General features: G+C 37.3%; 1 protein-coding gene across 1 annotated transcript in view; it reads right to left on the bottom strand.

Annotated features, from left to right (window-relative positions):
* DPYD (dihydropyrimidine dehydrogenase) overlaps nt 1-20,186 on the bottom strand; it is a 799,188-nt gene that overhangs the window by 103,293 nt on the left and 675,709 nt on the right. The window contains 1 exon segment of the mRNA XM_021690256.2: nt 14,411-14,590. Coding sequence (XP_021545931.1) covers nt 14,411-14,590 — 180 coding nt within the window.

The raw sequence follows: 20,186 nt of genomic DNA on the forward strand, positions 1-20,186 counted from the left end.
TTATCAATATTTTTTAATTTGGGCCATTACAGAGGCTGTAAGGTGGTATCACATTGGGGTGTTTTGTTGCACTTTCTAACGTCACTTAATCATTTTTCTCTGTTTTTCCTTACCCGGGTTTATCAGTTCTTACCTTGTACTACCCTTCACTTAGGAGAGTATCATTCCTAATCACAGGCCAGGCTATCTAAACTATGGTGATGTGCAAGGCCACCTGTGTGATGGAATATAAGTTGGTGATGACAAAAGATATATCTATCAAAGCATTTTCTTGACCCACTCCTACTAAGCTTCCTTTACTTTCCAGGAGGGACAGAATGAGCCACAGTTAGGTTTATCAGCATCTTGGTGAATTAATTAAACAGAGGTTTGCTCAACTTTGGTGCCAAAGGAATAAAGGAGAAATAAAGGCAAGAAAGTGGGGCTATAGAATGTCTGTCCTTTGACTTGACTTTGTTTCCCTTATTCAACTGCTCCCCTGTCTAGGCTTTGACTCCTACCTAACCAGTTAATGCATGCCTCTTAGCTCAAGGAAATTATCCTTGAAGCTCATTAGGATCAAGAGCATCTCTTATTAATCGATTAAAAGTGAAAAAAAAGCCACCACATTTCATATAATTTAAGCTAAATAAAATTTTAAAACAGTGCAAATCAATTGAACTGTCCTTTCATGTTGCATCCTTCAATCGCTGAATATTCTATATGGCATTTCACAGAAATATGATTTGATTTGAGAACATCTGCAGCAGTCTGGAACACATTTTCCCCTGTACTTGACTTTTAGCTCATTATAGCTCTCAGATGTTCTCTCAGCAATCCTGTGACATATTGGAGTGTTGCTGAACAAACATCAGTGAAGCCGATGCCTTGAGTAGTGTCAATCTCAGTTGAAAATGTTTCAGCTTTCTTAGCATCAACACTAGAAGAATTTAATTAACCCACTGAAACTTTCAAAATGATAGTTAATGCATGTGAGAAATAAGAAATCAGAAAAGTGGGGGAGAGTGGATAAGCGCTTAACCTCCCACAAACTGATGCCTGCCACCTTCAGCCTGCACTAAGGCAGCTCATGAGAAGCCTGGTTGCTCCATGCAGCCTCCCACGTTTTGCCACGAAACCTCTGGCTTGCTCTACTGCCCCTGTGGAGATGGAGAAGGTGGAGGTGACAACTGCTGCTGTCATACTCCCCTGGTCCCCAGACAAGGTCAGCTTCCAGCCTCTAATCAGCTCCCATCCAGCTGCTCTCATGTTTTTAGTAGGTGGGGCTGGGAGACCAAGGTCAGAAAAGTGCTGTTGGCAGTGACACGGTTTTTTGCCCACTGCTGCTATTACATTAAGGAAGCAGCTGGTGAGATAATGTATGCCAAAGTGCTTTGTAAATTATAAAGTGCTTATATAATTGTCATGGATAATCACTACTGTTGTTTTATTCCTAGGTTGCGGGAAGGGCACTGAGCAGGGCTATTGCATGGCAAAGTCCACCAGAAAGCTGAAGAGATGGGTGTGTAGGTTTCAGAGGGAGGTCTTTGATGAGAATACAAATGTGGAAGATGACAACAAGGAGAGTAAAATTGGCTTCACGGGTCTGATGAGCACATACGGTAACATGAGCACCATAAATAGGGGAAGTACAAGGATTTAAGGGCCAAAAAAGAGGAGTGGTCCTAAAGATCAAGTCCAAGAAGGTTCTCTCCACACACAGAAATGTTATTTACGTCCAGGACTTTGCCACGCTCTCTGCCTTAGCCTGAGGTATTCTTCCTACACTTACTAGATCTTAAGTTTCAGATTAGTCTGGAAAACGTTCTCAAACAACCCACCACCCCTGCTATCCTGTGCATATCTTTCTATCACTGTAATTATCACTATGTTATAAATAACTCTTTAACTGTCATATTCCACACTAGTCTGTGATCCTTTTAAGGGAGGGCAGTTATGTTATTATTAATATGTGCCTCTATGATGCCTGGCACATGCTAGGTGCTAGCAATGGTCTGCTTGATAAAAACTAAAGGAGAAACCAGGAGAAAAGAGTACCCAAAGATCAAAGAAGAAATTTCAAATATGAAGGAGTGGTCAACTGTTGAATATAACAAGACCTCATAAAGACTGGGAAACTACTGGATTTGGTGAGAACTAAATCACTGATAACTTCAGCAAGAGCAGTTCTAGTGATCTGGGGAGTGGGGACGGGTAGAAATTGAATTTTGATGGGTTGAAGATAGAAAAACAAGTAAGGAATGAGAGATAGTGAGTGGAGATGACGTTTTCTAGAACCTGACCTTCCTTTCAGAAGAAATTTAGACCCTGTTACTTATTTTTCTCAACAATCCTATGAGATATATATTACTATCCCAAGTTTTTGGATGAGAAAATGGTAGCTAAGAGAAAGTATGCAAGTTGCCCAAGTCCTTACTACTAACAAGAAAGAAGTTATGTAAGGTACATACTTTGCTCTGTTTCCTCAGTTGGATTAGGCCAACTGTTGGATATCTTCACATAACTTAGGAAAACCAGGTACAAGGCAAGAATAAACGTGTTCACTTATGGTTTAGAAAGAAAGGCTCTCCACTATCATCAGAGAAATCGGACGCAGGTTGGAGTAATGTAATGGGAAACTGCATTATGGAATTAGCTGCCAGCAGGTGAGACCACACGCAGAAAGGAAAGTGAAGATCATTAAAGGTGAGCATTTCCATTTTATAATTTTTCAAAGGGCTACCTCTGTAGCCATCAGTCCCTCTGGTGGCAGGTACAGTTATTTGGAACTCTGTGTAATCCTTACCAGCTGATAGTACTGTGGTAATAACTCCCAAATCTGTGACCTAACACAATAAAAGTTGGTCTCTCACTCACAAAAAGTCTGCTTTCTCTAGATGTCCTGTAAGTGGTGTCTCAGCAATCTTTAGGCCACCCATTTTATGTTGCCACCTTCTCAACTTGAGACTCTGGTGTTCACTGTGGCAAAGGAAGCAAATATGGAGAATCGAGTGCCAGCTTAAATGTTTCCACCCAGAATCACATACCATACTTCACTCACATTTCATTGACTAAAGCAAGTCACCTAGTCACATGGAATATCCAAGAGGTAAGGAGATTTGCTTCTCCTATGGAACCAGAAAATGTTAGCGAACACCACCAATGCCTACCACCAACACCAAACACATGAACAGAGTAGAATAATCTTTAAAGCAGGCTTCTTCTGTACTCAATAAATAGAGTACAACTGAATTCTCTTCCTAGGAGGCCTGGATTACCACGAATGTTATGTTTACTTTCATTAGTTTCACTTAGGATCTACATTAAATGGAAACAAAGACTTGGTAATATTTAGGTTCTGAAAGATGACTAGCTTGATGGGTGACATTTTACAGCTCAGATGGACTGGATGCATGCAGAAATTAACTGCCAGAAGAGGATCTAGAGAAGGTTCTATAGTTTGAGATGAAATGGGACAAAATTGATAAGCAGGGAAGACAAGCGAAACGCTTTAAAGATGTATGGCAACAAATCTTCAAAAGGCACAATCTTGACGGCGTTTGTTGTGAACGATCTATAGCACACCAGCCAGCAGGCGTGAGGGACTGGGAGTGAGGTCTTCAGGGCATTTCCGTCAATGAGGCAACTTCACAAGCAGTGCCTGAAGCTGCAAACCAAAGGACTCTCTGAGCAGCATTAGCACATTTCTCTGTGTAGGCTGGAGTCACATCTCAAACACATTTCTAGGCGTCACCTGTGACCACGAAGCACAGACTATTAGAGGGTATGGATCTGAGACACCTAATAAAATCACTTCCAGTAGCTATACAGCATAAAATAGAGGGGATATTTAGAAATTAGATGGTTAACTAGATTAATATGGGCAACCTAACAGAGTGATCAGGTTTCTAAGGAGAAGAGGGAAGGGGATGGATATTTCATCTGGATATATAAACTGATTTGGTTAACTGTGAGATTGCTAATTATTCAGTGCAATTAAAGATATCTTGGCCTATCCTTCCTAGGCTTCTAGGGTTTTGGTAAAGCTGTTCAATAGCAGTTATGATCTGTATAATCTGAAAGATAAAATAAAACAAAAACAAAAATAAAAAACAAAAAACAAAAAAAAAAAACCCTCAACTAATTATGGCTTGTTTTATTTAAAAAAAATTTTTTTTGGTAAATCAGATCCCCCTTTTTAATTTCAAAAAGTAGATACTTATTTTTTTTTTCTCAAATCTTAGATTAGGACAAATTGGCATAAAGCTGAATATAATTAGAATTTCTGTTGACTCTTCATATTATCAAAATGGCTCTTTGACCCCTTTAATTAGCAGAAAATTGTATCTTTTATCTAATGCTCCCTTTATTCAAGTGGGCAGATGAGCTTAAACAGAGATATAACAAATACATATTTTTTTCTCAGGGAGAATCTCAAGGGCATAGCTCAGAATTACAGAGAGATATTTTGCCTTACTCCATAAAATCAGGATTAGGAAAAAAGCTAACTGGTTTGCAATAAATGTGCACTGATTTTATAGAGTTCTTAGGAGGGAGGGTAGGGGGGGTGAGTTCAAGGACAGTATTTGAATTCAAATTTCATCTTACATGCTTATAGTAATGCTTTCTTTAGAAATCCTCAATCTCCACCCAGAACAAGAAAAATCCTGAGTTTTTTTTTTTTTTTTTCTGGCTTAAAAGTAACATCTAAATTAATGTAGGTAAGTGTGTTGAAGATGGGAAGTACTTTTACACAAGTTCTACGTGTATAATTAATATTGATAATGTGCATTCTGATTAAAGCAGTATATTTGATAGAGTATGAGGAATTCTACTTAACCACTTACTTTCATGAAAGTGACAAAAGAATAATCGCATCTGTGCTTGGCAATTAGATGTCTGTTTATGAATGACGAGAAATAAGAAATCATACTTTTTAAAAGCATGACGGATGAAGGCAAAGCATGGTGGGATGCTGGCAAAACAGTAAAAATGTATGGTTTACATTTTATTTCAGGCATACAATGGTGGATTGCAATGAGGCAGCTGCAGTGGTTACAAAGATTGCAAAGCTCAATGCTGCCCAAATTCCTAGACTGGGCAAACGGTCAGTGCTCCACACTCAGTGAAGTGGGAAGCCATATCCTGCCACATCTTATCCTGTGTTCATGCTGATGGAGGTGTTGCCACTTATTCACACACCTCTGCTGGACTTGGCTTTGGAGCATAATCTTTTTCTATATACTGCTGCTGGCAACCACTACCAACTGATTGGAGTTGCCCTGTGAAATAAACCCACTTACCCCTGAGATGGGAAAGAAACCATTCTGGGAAGGCTGATAATGGCACAAACTATTTTGGTGATAAGCAAAGCAAAACTACCTCATTCCATAACATGAGAGATTCCTACCAGCACCTCCCCTAATGGTTCACTTTAAATTCAGGTATTGTTACTATGACTTGCCAAAGGTAATAGGCTCCTCCCTTCTACCTATTTTAGGACCAACGATGGACCACTCATGCTATTTTACTGCCTAAACCCCAAATTAACAAATTTATTTCCATTTTACCTGGAAAGTGAACACTTCTGAATTATTTAGAAGCTTTGTTTCTGTTTTTGTTTTTTGTTTTTTGTAAAGGAGAGTGCTTCAAAGGACAAAGATGCAAGCTTTTGACCAGATCAAATAAAACTAAGCTACCTAAATCATGTTATCAGTAGAAGGTGAAAAGAAAGTATACAAATAATGTGGAAGTATCACATATACAACTTACCCCAATATTTTTGTATGTCTACTTATGTTCTATGTATGTATCTATGTGGCTACATATCTACCTGTCCATATCTATTTTAGAATTAACTATAACAATACTGGGCATGTACAGAATGCCTGCTTGCTATGTGCTATACACTTTACATATGTAATTTCTAGTCCTCACAAAGTACTGGTGAAACTGGTATCATTATCTCAATTTGCCAATACAGGAATAGAGGACTGTGTGATTCATGTAGCTGACCCAAGTTCAGCCAGCAGTAAGCCACTGGGCCTGGATTCTAGACCTGCTAGACTCTAACACTGTGCTCTCTTCACTATAGCACACTGACTCCTTTGTGGGATCATTAAACATTAAAGAGATGATTAGACACTCAGAACTACAAGAAGGGGCTATCAAATCTTATTCAACAGTTTTTGCTTCTAAGTAGGAATAATCACCATTTATAAACAGGTGTCGGTCCTATTCTTTAAGGATACTTGGCATTTCAGCATTCTACCTAAGATACTACTCAAACCATCTGATGATATTTAGAGATGTAGATAAGTCCCCATAATATCTATGCAGTAGACTCTGATTTGGTAATCCTGGAAAATTTGAACTTCCAGGAACTGGAGCTTTGTTTTTTTGGTTTTTGTTTATTGAAATGAGCTCAATCAATAAAAATATTTAGCCTCATGCAGTCTGGCTCGTCATAGAAAGTGATCTTAATAATACTGCTTCCGGTTTCAGTCAGTACCCAAGTAACTGAAGAAATGTAGAATGTCATCTGGAAGTTTTCTAACAATGTAAAGTACCCAACTGGAAGCCTCAAAGAGATATAACCACAGGGATTCAAAGCTGCACTGGGAGAAAATAACATGGACGAGAACCATAGGACTGTAAGATGAACCTGAAGGAAAATGGCTTTCATCTCCTTCACTCCCTCTTTTCTGGGCTAGCTCTGCAAGTGGTATTAGAGAAAAGAGGGAAAAAAAAGTTATCACAGATGGATGAAAGTTAGCTGCAAGAGCCTACAGGTAGGTCCCTCACCATGGACTTTTCATTTTAAGATTTCCATATACTTATGATGAAAATAAATTATTTCATATTATTCCAGTTTACATTTTTAAAGTATTGTATACATTTATTCTGGTCACAAGTTCTTTGTGAGATGTAAATATCATTAATATTTTCTCTCATTCTGTGACTTGAATTTTCATTTACTCAACTGTGTCTTTTGATGACCAAAAGTTAATCTTGATGAAATGTAAGTTGTCAATTTTTTCCTGTTGGTTAGTGCTTTTGGCATCCTATCTAAGAAATTTTTCCTTATCCCAAGATCATGACGCTATTTACTTATGTTTTTAAAATTTTTATACTTTTATATCTATCATATGTTTAAAACTACTTTTGTGTCCTGTGTGAGGAAAATATGAGGTTCCATTAATTTTAGCACCATTTATTGAAAGGACTTTCCTTTTTCCATTGAATTGCTTTGGCATCTTTGTGAAAAATCAATTGAGTATATATGTGTGGGTTTATTTCTGGATTTTCTATCTGTTCCAGTGATCTACTGGTCTATCCTGACACTAAAACATGCTTGTTTGATGACTATAGGTTTATAGAAAAACTTGAAGGCAGATAGTTCAAATCCTCAAGCTTTGTTCTTTTTCTAGACTGTTTTGGTTATTCTAGCTTCTTTAAAAACCAATGAAAATTTTAGAGTCAGCTTGTTGACTTCTACAAACACATCTATTGGGATTTTGATTGGGATTGTGCTATATCTACAGATTAATTTGGAGAGAACGTATTTCTCCATTGATTTTTTTTCTCATTATTTTTTCTCAGCAATCCCTTATAGTTTTGAGTGTGTGGATATTGCATACATGCTAATTTGCTGCTAAGTATTTTGTGGTTTTTAAATGTTATTGTAAATGGAATTTTAAAATTTAATTTTCTGGTTGTTCATTGTTTCTATTGTTCATCTAGAAATATGACTTTGTATATTGTCTTTGTATCATGAAATTTTCTGTAGTTCATTTATTGTTTTTAATAGTGTCTTATAGCTTTTTGGAGATTTTTGATGTATCCAATATTACCATCTGCAAATGACAGTTTTAGTAGGTTTCCAATCTGGATGCCATTTATTTCTTTTTATGTCTTTACTACACTAGTTAGGACATCCAGTATAATACTGGATAGAAGTGGTGAAGGTGGACATGCAAGCCTAGTTCTGGATCTTAGAAGAGTAAGTTTATTTATTTGCCATTTAAATATGATATGTGTTGTAGAATTTTTTGTACCTGTCCTTTGTCAAACTGAGGATGTTACCTTCTATTACTAGGTTTTTAGTATGAGTGGATGCTGGATTTTTGTTAAATGCTTTTTCTGCATCTAAAGACTTGTATCCAGAATATGTAAAGAAAATTCAGTAAAAAAATAAGCCCAATTTTTAAGCAGGCAAAAGATTTGAGTAAGTACTTCACAGAAAAGGTATATGGATGGCCAATAAGAAAATGAGGAAGTGTTTATTATCATTAGTTTTCAGGGAGATGGAAATTCAAATCACAATGAAATACCAATGGACATGTACTAAAATGGCTCAAACTAAAAAGACAGAGAATACCAAATGTTGGCTGGAATGTGAAAGAACTGAAACACCTACCCACAGTTGGCAGGAGTATAAACAGGTACAACCACTATGAAATCTGTTAGCAAGTTTCTTCTAAAGCTCATACATCACTTTATGACGCAGACACTACACTCCTAGGTATTAGTCAAGAGAAATGAAAATAGGTGTTCACAAAAACAGTTATGGCTGAATGCTTATTTTAGACATATTTATAATACTGGATAAGTGAAAATAGCTCAAATGTCATTTTGAATGAATAACCAAATTGTGATATGTTTATTCAATGGAATATTATTCACCAATAAAAAGAAATGAGTTACTTAACACCCACAACAACATGCATGAATCTCCAAACCACTGGAGTGGTTGAGGAAAGCAACCACACACACAAAAACATACATTCTGTGGAACTCTAATTATATAATGCTACAGAATATGAATGAACTAATCTATGATGATATAAACTAAATTGCATCTACTTCTAGTAGTGGGGAGGAGGGAGAGATAATGACTGGAAAGGGGCAGAAGGAAGTCTTCTGAGATGTTGGCAATGTCTGATACCTTGACAGAATTGAGGATTTCATGGATGTGTGCATTTGCCAAAACTCATCAAATGGTTCATTTAAGACCTGTGCATTTTTCTTTATGCAAATTATATCTCAATTTGGAAAAATAAAAAGTATGAAAATGTAAATAGCATGGAAGACAGAAAACTTTTAAAGTTATAAATGGGAGGCACTACTCTCCGCTTCGAAGACTGTTGTTATTAGGCCTTTTCTAATGGTCATGCTCGTGACGTCATACGGTCCTTTTGGACAGTTCTTTGTTCTCTGTGTTGGGTAACATGCCAGAAACAAATAAATAGATGGTTAGATATTTGCATATAAAATGTCACAACCAGATAGCAATAGTTTTCTAAAATCATATCACTTGTGGCTCTAAAATAACATGATAATGATGTATCTGGTCATATGGACGCACACGTTTTTGTTTCTATTATCAAAATAAAGCCTTGTTTCAAGAGGTGCTATACAAGCACATTGACAGTTTTTCTGATTTTATCCTAATGAAAGCTTTTTAATGAGCACAGATATATTCACTTTTAGTATCACTGATGTGTATTTCACCATGTTTTAATACCTACTGAAAGTAATTTGGCACATTTGCTGTTTCTTTGTAAAATCTCTGCTATTCTTGAAAGGGACTAGCTAGAATTTTAATTATAAATTGGGTTTCTTTTTTCCTCCAAATAAGGACACTGCAGACAGTTTGTGCAGTTTAATTCTATAAACATGTAGCATTGTGCCAGGTGCTTGAAAATTCAAATATAAATAAGACATCATCTCTGTTTTCAAGATGCTCATAATGACCTCAGTGATGGACAAGAAGACATATAACCAGAAGATAATAAAACTGCAATATCAATTGAGAAATGAGGGCCTCAATTTTCCCAGACAGAGAAGAGGAGGGTCATAGATGACTTCACAAAGGAAATGACATTTAAAATACATCTTACAATAAATAAGTGATTGATCACTGTATTTATTCAGCAATTCAGCTACCACGCCATTGCTCCTAATAGTAGATGTTGTATCAGACACTGGCACATGGTGTATGGTCTCGGCCCTCAAGAAGCTTCTACCCGAAATACATTTTCCTAAGTCAAGAAGGAATAAAGGTTGCTCACCTGCCTATCTCACTCCACTTTGACTTCTTTCCATCTCATTTTACCAAACTAGGCTTATACATGAAATAGGACTTTAAGTTCAAAGTTACTTTTTCCTTCTTACACTCGTTTAATTTCTGATGTGATGGGAAAAGCAATGGGTTGGTAAGTCAAATGACTACCAATTTTTAATGCTACCACTTAGCTGTTTTCTTAGAGTCCAATTGTCATTCATTGACATAAGTGGCATTTACTGAGCCCTTACTGCGTATCAGTAGGTGTCCAAGGAATTGGGAAGTGGGCTTGCTGTCTAGTAGAGGAAAAAGACATTTAAAAGTCCAAATGCTGTGTGATATTGTTACAACTAAAGCTGAAGAGGAGAAATTAATTCTGGTGTAGAGATCAAAGAATAATTTAAAAAGAGAAGGGAGTGCTTGCGAATTTCTCTTCAATGAGCGGGAAAGACATTCTAGATGTAGGGAATAGAGAGTGAAAATGCATGCAAACCCCAACCAGTCGGTAGTTTTGGCCTGTGCTGTTTCCCTTTTGAGGGCTCTTGCTTAGCAATCCTACTCTCATCCCAAGCACAAAAAATGTGAAGTCATTTCCTTCCATGCTTTTTGATTGCAAAATTTTCTGTTCTAATCTTGGAGCACCCAATTTCTTTCATATTTCCCAAGCAAATAATCTCAACATACTGTGGTTTGCCACATCTAAAAATTCCAAATACTAATATTTTATTTTCTGATATCACTAAAATATATACTTTGCCTCCGCCTCTATGGATAAAGTTATACTTGCAGTTATATTCTCAATTAAATATTCTTCACAACCCCTTAACAAAAATCCTTGGGGCCAAATATATCTCAGAATTCAGAATTTGGCGGCGGGGGAGGCGGGGGTGCTTTAGAAAAGTAAAATGGTGCACATGCCACATTTTACCTAATACCCCTAGAAAGATGTGGGGTAGCAACCTGGAATCAAACACATTAGTCTCTCTGCAGTAAATACATAAATGTTCACTCTAGAAGGAATAAATAAAAATTAATAATAGCCTCACATCAGTTCAGGTCATGTGTGCTGCCAAATGAAACACTGGGTTTCAGCACTTTTTGGATTTCAGAATTCTTAACGAGGGACTCCGGACTTACATTGTGATTATCTTCATTTGATAGTTTTAGAAAGAGATTTGGAGAGATTAATTAACTTGTCCAACTTGCTTACCTAGTTAGGTAATGAAACATCATGCAAACCCACCAGTCTTACTCTGGACTCCACCAGCAAACTCTGTCCTATATGTGGCAAATGACCACTTCATTTTCACTGAGCTGCCTAGGTTTTCACCAGGGGGAGGGAGGCATTGAGATTACAGAGCTTAAAGTAACTGGGCGCTCTGCTGCTGAGACCCTTCCTTTCTGAAGATCCTGTGAATAGTCTCTGCTTCCTTATCCTCACAGATTTCCTCTGAGCTGATGTTACGTCTTTGATGGCAAAGCGTCTCTGTCCTCCCGATTCTTTTTGCTTACATGTCTTGGACCTAACTGCTGCACAAATTCCCTGCCCCTGCTTCCTTATCATGTACTTTCAAAGCACCGGCCATTCAGAACTCAGCACGCTGTTTCTCTGGACTTCCTCGCCTGATTCTCTATTTGACTTCTCTTCCAGCTCAACATCAGTGCCAGCTTCCTCCATCAAGAAAAGCTTGTGTTGTGCTCACAGCTAACTTCTCAATCTCTAATGATATTCTGTTGCTATTATCTTCTCTATTACTTTTGGCAAGGTGGATCCTTGGATCCGTCCATCAGAACCACCACATGCCAAGGCAGATTCCTGGACCCACCTCTGACCAACTGAGTCAGCATCTCGGAGTGGGGCCAGGGAATCTACATTTTTCACAAGCATGCCCCATGATTTTTAAGCACCAGCAGTTTGAGACCCACTGCTCCATGGTGTGGCAAAGCCGGCTACTGCTCTTCGTATGGGGTTTGCTCTCACGTTGGCGGGTACAGATGTATACGACTTGCACCATAAGAGCAGAGCAAACTATAAATGACTGACTTCTTTGCCTTTCCAAAGCCACCTGAAGAAACATTGCTTGGGAAGTTTAAAGAATTAGTAAGTGAGGGTATGCAAAGGGAGAGTATATTAAAGATACTAATTACTTAAAAGATAACACAATTAATTTGGCCAAATCCTTGTTTCCATAGCTAATGTCTCATTTTCTCTCCATCTTCAAACACCGTATTGTAATTGGTTTCTTCTACATTTCTACTCTAATTTATTCTAGCCTGACCTCTGAGTAAAAGATTAAGTAGAGTAACAATTGCACTTTCCAAACAAATCTTTCCTACCTAAAGAAGCCAGCTACTTCTAGCGGGTCCTTCTGAAAAGGGTCTACATCACCTCTTGTTTTCCCTGTAACACGAAAACACTATAAAGAACAGCATCTTACTCTTCAGCTAATGAGAGAACAATATGACTTGTTTTCAAAGATATATGCACACACACCAGCAACACCATGAAGGAACAGTTAGGAAGCCTCCTGTACCTTGGATCCAACACACTCTGATTCACTGTTAGAGACATTAAGCTAAAGGGGACCGTCGCCTATTGTTTTGGTCATGTCAGCCCACCCCGAGTCTATTACCAGACCAATTGCTAGTTCCTCAGCTTAGTGTTGAGCACTGAATCGCTAACATAATCACACAGGCAAAATCTATGTGAAAAAACTTTGTTTTTTTTTTAAATGATAATGCTGAAAATGACACAGGATTTTGATGAAAGCTGGGCTCACCAAAAGAAAAAAGTCAGAATCTAGATTCAAACTATCAGAAAATCAGTTTCCACTTATATCATTGACACAAGTGTCTCCAACATTATTCATCTTTTATTTGAATATGTAAGTTTTGAAATGAACGTGGAAGTCCTTTAAAGACAAAACAGCACAGTGCAAAGCAGCTACTTACATTTCAGCTTACAGGGTGACCACTCGAATTTGAGACGATGCTTTTACGGAACGGTCATAAACTATCAAAACTATCTTGTCAGAACCAATTTACTTAGGATATTTACACTGAATGAGTATAAAGTTATTTGTGAGAAAAAAAAATTTTTTTTGCTATGAACAAACTCCAGATATTGATGGTCATTGATAAAGGCAAGAACACTCACTGTCTAAATACTGCAGACTCAGTTTATGATAATATGATTAGTTACATTAATAATGCTGCTTAGGCACAGTCTTGCTAATTACAATATTATAAATATTAATGCCACCCACTCCTTTTTCTGTTTGATTGCCACTCACGGATTCATTCATCACGGTATTTTCTAGGAATTCACACTGTAAGATTTTCTTTCTTTCTCCCTTTTGTTTTTCATTACTGGACTTGCAATCATGCACGTTATTTTTCAAGAAGCCCTTATTTTTGGCTACCAGGGAGGGGAGTGATAGTTTCCATTAAAAGTAGCCAAATGTAAGTCAGTTATATGATGTTTCTCTTCTTTCAGAGTCCCTAACCCTGCCATCCAAAGCAGAGTATCCAGGGTTTTTGTTTTCCATTCTTTCTCATGTGACCTGTTTCAAGTTAAGATTCATTTGAATTATTAAATGCTTCCTTAAAGAATCTTTTTATACTTGCCTTTCTTTTTTTTTAAAGTTAATTATTGATGTAGTGACAAGCTGAAAAGACTAAGAATTATAATTTTTTCCTCCCCTCATTCAGGACTCAAGAAATGTCTTCTGACAATGGTTGTCTATTTAGAATAATACAAAGGAAATACAAAGGCAAAATGCTGAATGTTGTTTTAGAAAAGATTTGCTAAAATCACTGTATTATACAAAATGTAAATGTAGTATATATTTCTCTGAAAATAGCAGTGAGAAAGTTGGGACATAACCTTTTGAGCCCAGGTTTAACCACATAGAAGAAGCAGTTACAAAAGATACTGATTAGATTTTAATTTTAAAAACTTCATCATATTATTCAGGGCTCCAGTGATTTGATTGTCTTGAAAATAGAAAGGTAATGTTATAATTTCCAGAGCTTGTTAAAGAATAAAGAAATCTCCAGCCTCCCACTGGAAAGAATGCCAGTCATCACCACAGTAAGCAAGAATTTGGAGGCACTTTACACTATAAACTTCAATCTTTTTTCCTTTACGTGACCTTGTGTTATATTGGTTTTATAAAAATGTAACTCACAGACCTATCATATAGCTGTAATCAAGCCTCCTTCAGAACGATTCTACTACAGAAATAACATCCAAAAGGCACTGTGTTTCCTCTGTTGATGAGATGGTAGGAAGGAAAACAAGACCTGATATAGAAAGTGACCAAGGTAGAGTTCCTAAGGACAACAGGAGAAGTGAGCCCATACCTTTCCCATGAGTTCAGCAATACGGGGAACCGGTTTCCCTTTCTGGTGACTCACTGTAGCTGGACTCTGCCCATCCCAGTCTTGTAGTTCTTCAATGCTTTTCAGATACAGCAGGGCTTTGAGGCCCGTGCAGTAGTCTTGGATGACAGTGAAATCCTGATTCTGAATAGCACTGCATACCTAGAAAAGATGGAGCAATCAACCACACGTCAACCTAAGAGCTAATTCTCCAAATGGACTCACTTTGCATTTATTCAAGAAAACTGATTTATGTTCCAGGCTCTGTCCCAAGGATGGTATATCAATCATTAAGGGGGGATGGGAGTGGGGGTGGGGAGGGAGGGACTGTGAAGGGGCACAAGGAAACTTCCAGGGACAGCGACTACTTTCATAAACTCGATGTGGTGATGGCCTCACAGACGTATGCGTATTTCAAAACTGGCCCAGCTTGTACACTTTAAATATGTGCTTCTTACTGTATGTCAGGCAAACCTTAGCACAGCTGTAAAAAATTAGATCCAGTCAGTTGCATTTATAAGGAATCCAGTTTAGCACAGCATAAGAAATGACATTTTAACTCTCTCCTTTTCCTTCCATTGGGATGTACTGCCTGGAGGTAGTTCTCATGTCCAGAGATGGTCATGCCGAGGCTGGAGTGCTGTTCATCAGTTAACTCAACCACCCCTGACCCCTGTCTCCCTCTTCAGCCTTGTCTACTGTTGTTCTTCTTTTTGTTCACAATGCTCCAATCACCCAAGTCTTTGCTCTTTTCCTTGCACCTGCCACATTCTTTCTTTGCCTTGAGACTTTTTCGTAAGATCTTGCTGCCTAGAAAATTTTTCCCTTCTACCCATGGTTGACTACTGGCCCTTGCTCATATCATGGTAAATATCACTTCTTTGAGGAGGCCTCCAAGAGCCTAGAATAGGTTAAGGCCTTCAGTTACTATTACATTTTTTCCTTATAACTATTGTATTTGATGTACAGCTCACTCCCCAAACAGGCGAAAGCTTCAGGAGGGAAGAACCTGCATTTATCTTGGTCACCACATTATCCTCAGTGACTAGCAGAGTGTGTGTCACTTACTCTGCTCTTAATAAATATATGTTGAATGCCTGGATAATTTAGAAGAGATATTTTAATTTGAGTGACCATATGTCAGAAAATAAAGAATAAAAAAATTCTAGAGTAAAGGAAGGCTGAATCTGAAAAATTAGGATCCTTCCAATAAAAATAAACTTGAAAGTCTGTGCTGGGATTTGAGTTAGAGCTGGAATTTAATGGATTTAGATAAACACTTCTAGGTTAATTATTACCAAAGACACCTCAAAAAGCAGGAACAAAAATCCTTCATTTCCTATTCTTAAGTGCTGTGTGTTACTACAATGTAGAAAAGAGAACTGAATAACCACTAAATACAGAGAAGAATATTTTCTATGAAGCCCATTACATTACATTAAAAAAAATTGTTTCTTAGGAAGAATAGTTTGAACATTAATTAGGCCTCTTATAACTTTCTTAGAGTTGATTTTTTTGAGAACAATGATGAAAAACATCATTATAATTTCCTCCACAGGATGTTTTTTAACTGTAAGTCAACTAATGCCTTACTTCACCTTCTTTGTTCACTGTGAGATTCCATTTTTTTGTAGTATATGCTTACGGGTATAATTTTACTTTAGTCTTAAAACAATTCACCATATGACCATAAGACATCAGATTTTGAAAATCACATCATAGTATGTTCTTTATGGGATGTTCATGATTGTTGTAAAAACCTGCTTGCTAAAAGGAATCTAGATACTTTTTAACATATGAATAGTAATGTTTAATCTCATTTATCCTGAGTTGTCCAGTGAGAAGATAAAAAAGTCACTAATTCTCTTAATCCACAAACATGGCACAATTTGTATATGGTTGATTTAGCCCCATGGGGCTGGAGTGGTCAAGAGCAGACTTGGTGTATTTTATTTTATTGTATTATTTTTTAAGGAAGTAAATTAACATAGACTTGGTGTATTTTAACTATGGAAGAACATGGTGGGCCCGAAGACTGGGAAGACTACCTCTTTCCTACCCTCTCCTATGTTCCATCCTATAGTGCTAGTGTGTAACATAATTGGGAGCTATTCTGAGTAGGTGAAGGGAACATAAAACCTCAAGAGGGAGGAGAGACTATAACATGGTGACTGAACATGGCTGGGATGGTGTGCTATGCTGGAAACACTGAAAGCCACCAACAGACATGGGTGCTTGAGGGGATCACTTCAGATAAGTTTCATCATAAGGGAAATGTCACACTATTTATATACCTTTCTAAAATGAGTAATTTAATTTCTACTTTCTGATAAGATTAAGCTTATTAATTTCCCTGATAGAAGGTCTGATCGTAGAAACTCTGCACGCTGATATTTTCTTTTAAACTTTTAACACACATATAAATTATCTGAAGATCTTATTGAAATGCAGATTCTGTTTCTGCAGGTTTGGAATGAGACCCAAGATCCTGCATTTGTGACAAGCTCCCAAGTGGGGCTGATGCTGCTGGGCCACACTTAGAATAGCAAGGTAGGGATGAATCTCATCTTAACCTGAAATGCTGTCTGCAAGGTGAATTTCTTACAGACTAACAATTTCTTGATTTTTACTATTACACTGTAGCAACATTTTCATGGCCCTTTAAAGAAGCACTACTTATAATAATAAGTCACATCTGAAGAAACAATTTTCTGATGAAATAGTAATAAGACCCAAAATAAATCTTAGGATGCAAGCACACCTTTGGGAACAGACCTTTGGCCATGGGATTTGATGCTCAGATAATGGATTTGCTGAAAAAGGTGCCTTGTTCTTGCCTTACCTTTACACTCCACTGAGGCCTGTATCTCTATCTCAAAGGTAAATGGTTCCTTTTAAAACTCCAAACATGTAGCTGCTATTCCTAAATGGGTGTATTTTATATGACATCTCTTTGTTTGTTTAACAGCTCTGATTAGGACTCTTAATAGGTGTTAACATGTTTGCTTAGTATAATTTGTAAGTTCTTTATGGTGAAGGCTGGTTTATCTTTCTTCCCAGCAGGACATCAGGTGCCATTATAAGGATCATTGCCACTATTAATTATTTCCATAAGCGTGAATATCCCTATAGTGAGCTGTTTTAAATATGGGTCCCTGGATTCTCAGCAGGATCAGCCCATTCAGGGGCTGAGTAGGTGGTGGCCCCTGTGTAGCATGAGTTGGGGAGTGTCATGAAGTTCCTATTGCCACTGAATAGTCTCCTCCAGAGGTCTGACACAATGCCCTGAATTTTTGCTTTAGGTGCAGGCACATTTAGTCAAAGCCTGCCTATGCAAAGTGAGTGTACAAATATCTGCAAGGTGACAGAGGGTTGGGGGGGTGCTATTCTTTTCTCATTATTTCTCATAAAATGAGATTAAGCACATTAATAGTAAATTATCTATTTATGGTGGATTTACATCTTAAAAAGTCTCCTTTACATACATTATTTCTTTCAATACTCAGAACAAACCTACAAGTTAAGCAGGAGAGAGGGTAATGTTTTTCCTTTAAAAACGGAAAGAACTTGAACTTGAAAAACTATTCCTTCAAGTCAAATCTAGTGGTTTTTATGCCGTATCAAGTGGTAGAGACTAGAGGCTGAGAGCATGCATACAGAAGTGAAGCAGAATCAGGTTTAAACCACATCATAGCTGCATAAGTATGAGCAACTTTCTTTACTTAAAAATGGGAATAGCACATCGGAAACTAAAAGGCAACATATTTAAGTCTTAAAATAGTAGCTAGTACTTAGCTAGATTGACACCAAAAATAAATTTCATAACATGAATAAATCATTAGAGCATGAATTAGGCAAGATATAATTTTTGAAGCCTAATACTTTTTTGGTCTAATGCAGTAAAAGAAGTTCATGGACATTATGTTTATTTGTGGTAGGTAGTGATCTCAAAAAAAAAGCTTAGGTCTGGTTGCCAGAAGCCACGTCTGAGACCCAGCTCTGTCATTCAGCAGCTGTGACTGGAGCTAGTCAGTCTTGAGTCTTCCTCTCCCGCCTCCCCATCTGAAAAAACGTGTATGATAATATATAATTTCTTGTTGTGGGGATTAAATTACATTGTGTAGGTGGCAGTGCTGTGGAAATTACAAAGCTCAGAAAGGACAGAACAGTGCTAAACCTCATGGTTATTATCAGATAATTTAAAGTTGAAAGTGCCTACGAGGTCAACATGGAAAGAAAAAGCCAACTTTGCCTGGAAAGAAAAAGCCAACTTCCTTGAAATGTAAAAGACAATTTACTAGGAAGCTAGCAAATTGAATCCAAATTGGATTAACAATACCAATTCCAGGTAAATAATTTGGCAAGGAAGAGATCTGCAGAATCAGAACACCGTAGGCTGGCCCGTGTCTTTGTATAATAGAGCAGCAATCTCTCATATGATATTTCAGAATGTGACAATGTTCTTAAATAGGGATCTTAAACTATCAGACACAATACAGATGAACCTATGATCATAATTATCCCTTTTCATTTCTTGTCTCCTAGGTGGACAAACTACACTCCAGGTCTCAGAAATGTGTGCCATCAGGCTATATGCAAGTAAAATATATGTTTCCGATTGAGTCCAAAGTAGTCTTAAAGTTGCTGTAAGTAGTGTAAAAGGAGTATTGGAGGATACCTGGATTTAAGTAAAAAGGGAAATTCTTCTGCAACGCTTATCACATTCTAGAATATACTAATAACAGAGTCTTACGTAGCTGGAAGAAATTCAAGAGTATTCCTATGAACACAGTCCATAGATAAAAGACTGAATTAGGAGGATTATCCATCCAATTCTTAAAGATTTCCCAGAAAAAAGAAAAAAAAAATCCTATGGTCTCCCCTTACTAATTTATTTTGATAAAGCATTAAACTGTTTAAACAAAGTAAAACACTTGAAATATTTTACCTGGTGCTTTATAGTTTTCAAAGCATGTTATCAAAAAGTCAGAAATATTTGCATAGTGATTTACGGTTTTCCAAGCATGCCAACAAATAAGGCACAAGGTAATTTAGACCGTTTTCAGACCAGCCTCCTTATTTCACAGAGTAGGAGTCCAGAAAGGCTAAATGATCTATCTGTGGTCACACGGGCTAGTTGGAGGCAGTGCTGGTCTCCCTGCCTGGCCCAAAGCTCTCTCCAGTACAGCGCTGCCTCTCCAGTATCATCTTCCTTAGCCCATACACCAGTTCTGACAGCAAGACAGAGAAGGTGCCAGTAAGTGCTTCGTAAGTGAGGAAGTCAAAACTATACATTGAATGCTTTGTCCCAACTCACAAGATTAGTAGGTGGTAGAGCCAACAGTCAGATGAAGATCTTTAGAAGTCAGAAGATCCTTAAGATCTTCTTACTTCTGTAAATTTTCAAAATCTTAAATTTGATGTCTCACAGAATTAAAGAAGCACATATTTATAATTTTCCTAAGAAGCAGCACATATTGCAAAATGATTTCAAATTTATTATTTAATGAAATATGACAGAAATCCACAGATTTTTAAAATGTAGGATTTTAATAATGGGATGATCACTTGAAGGTTTATGACGAAAACTGGAAAACAGACCTTTGCTGTTGTTGGATGGAAATGCAGTTTCCAATTTCATCTGTCCACACCCACTGAGTTCAAAAACGTCAGATTTTCTAAAGGCACCGGATCAGTCATTCCTCATTGAGTTGAGTTCTGTCCAGTACTTACAAGCAGACATATAAAACTACATTAT

Source organism: Neomonachus schauinslandi, chromosome 4 (assembly GCF_002201575.2).
Source record: "Neomonachus schauinslandi chromosome 4, ASM220157v2, whole genome shotgun sequence".
Lineage (NCBI taxonomy): Eukaryota > Metazoa > Chordata > Mammalia > Carnivora > Phocidae > Neomonachus > Neomonachus schauinslandi.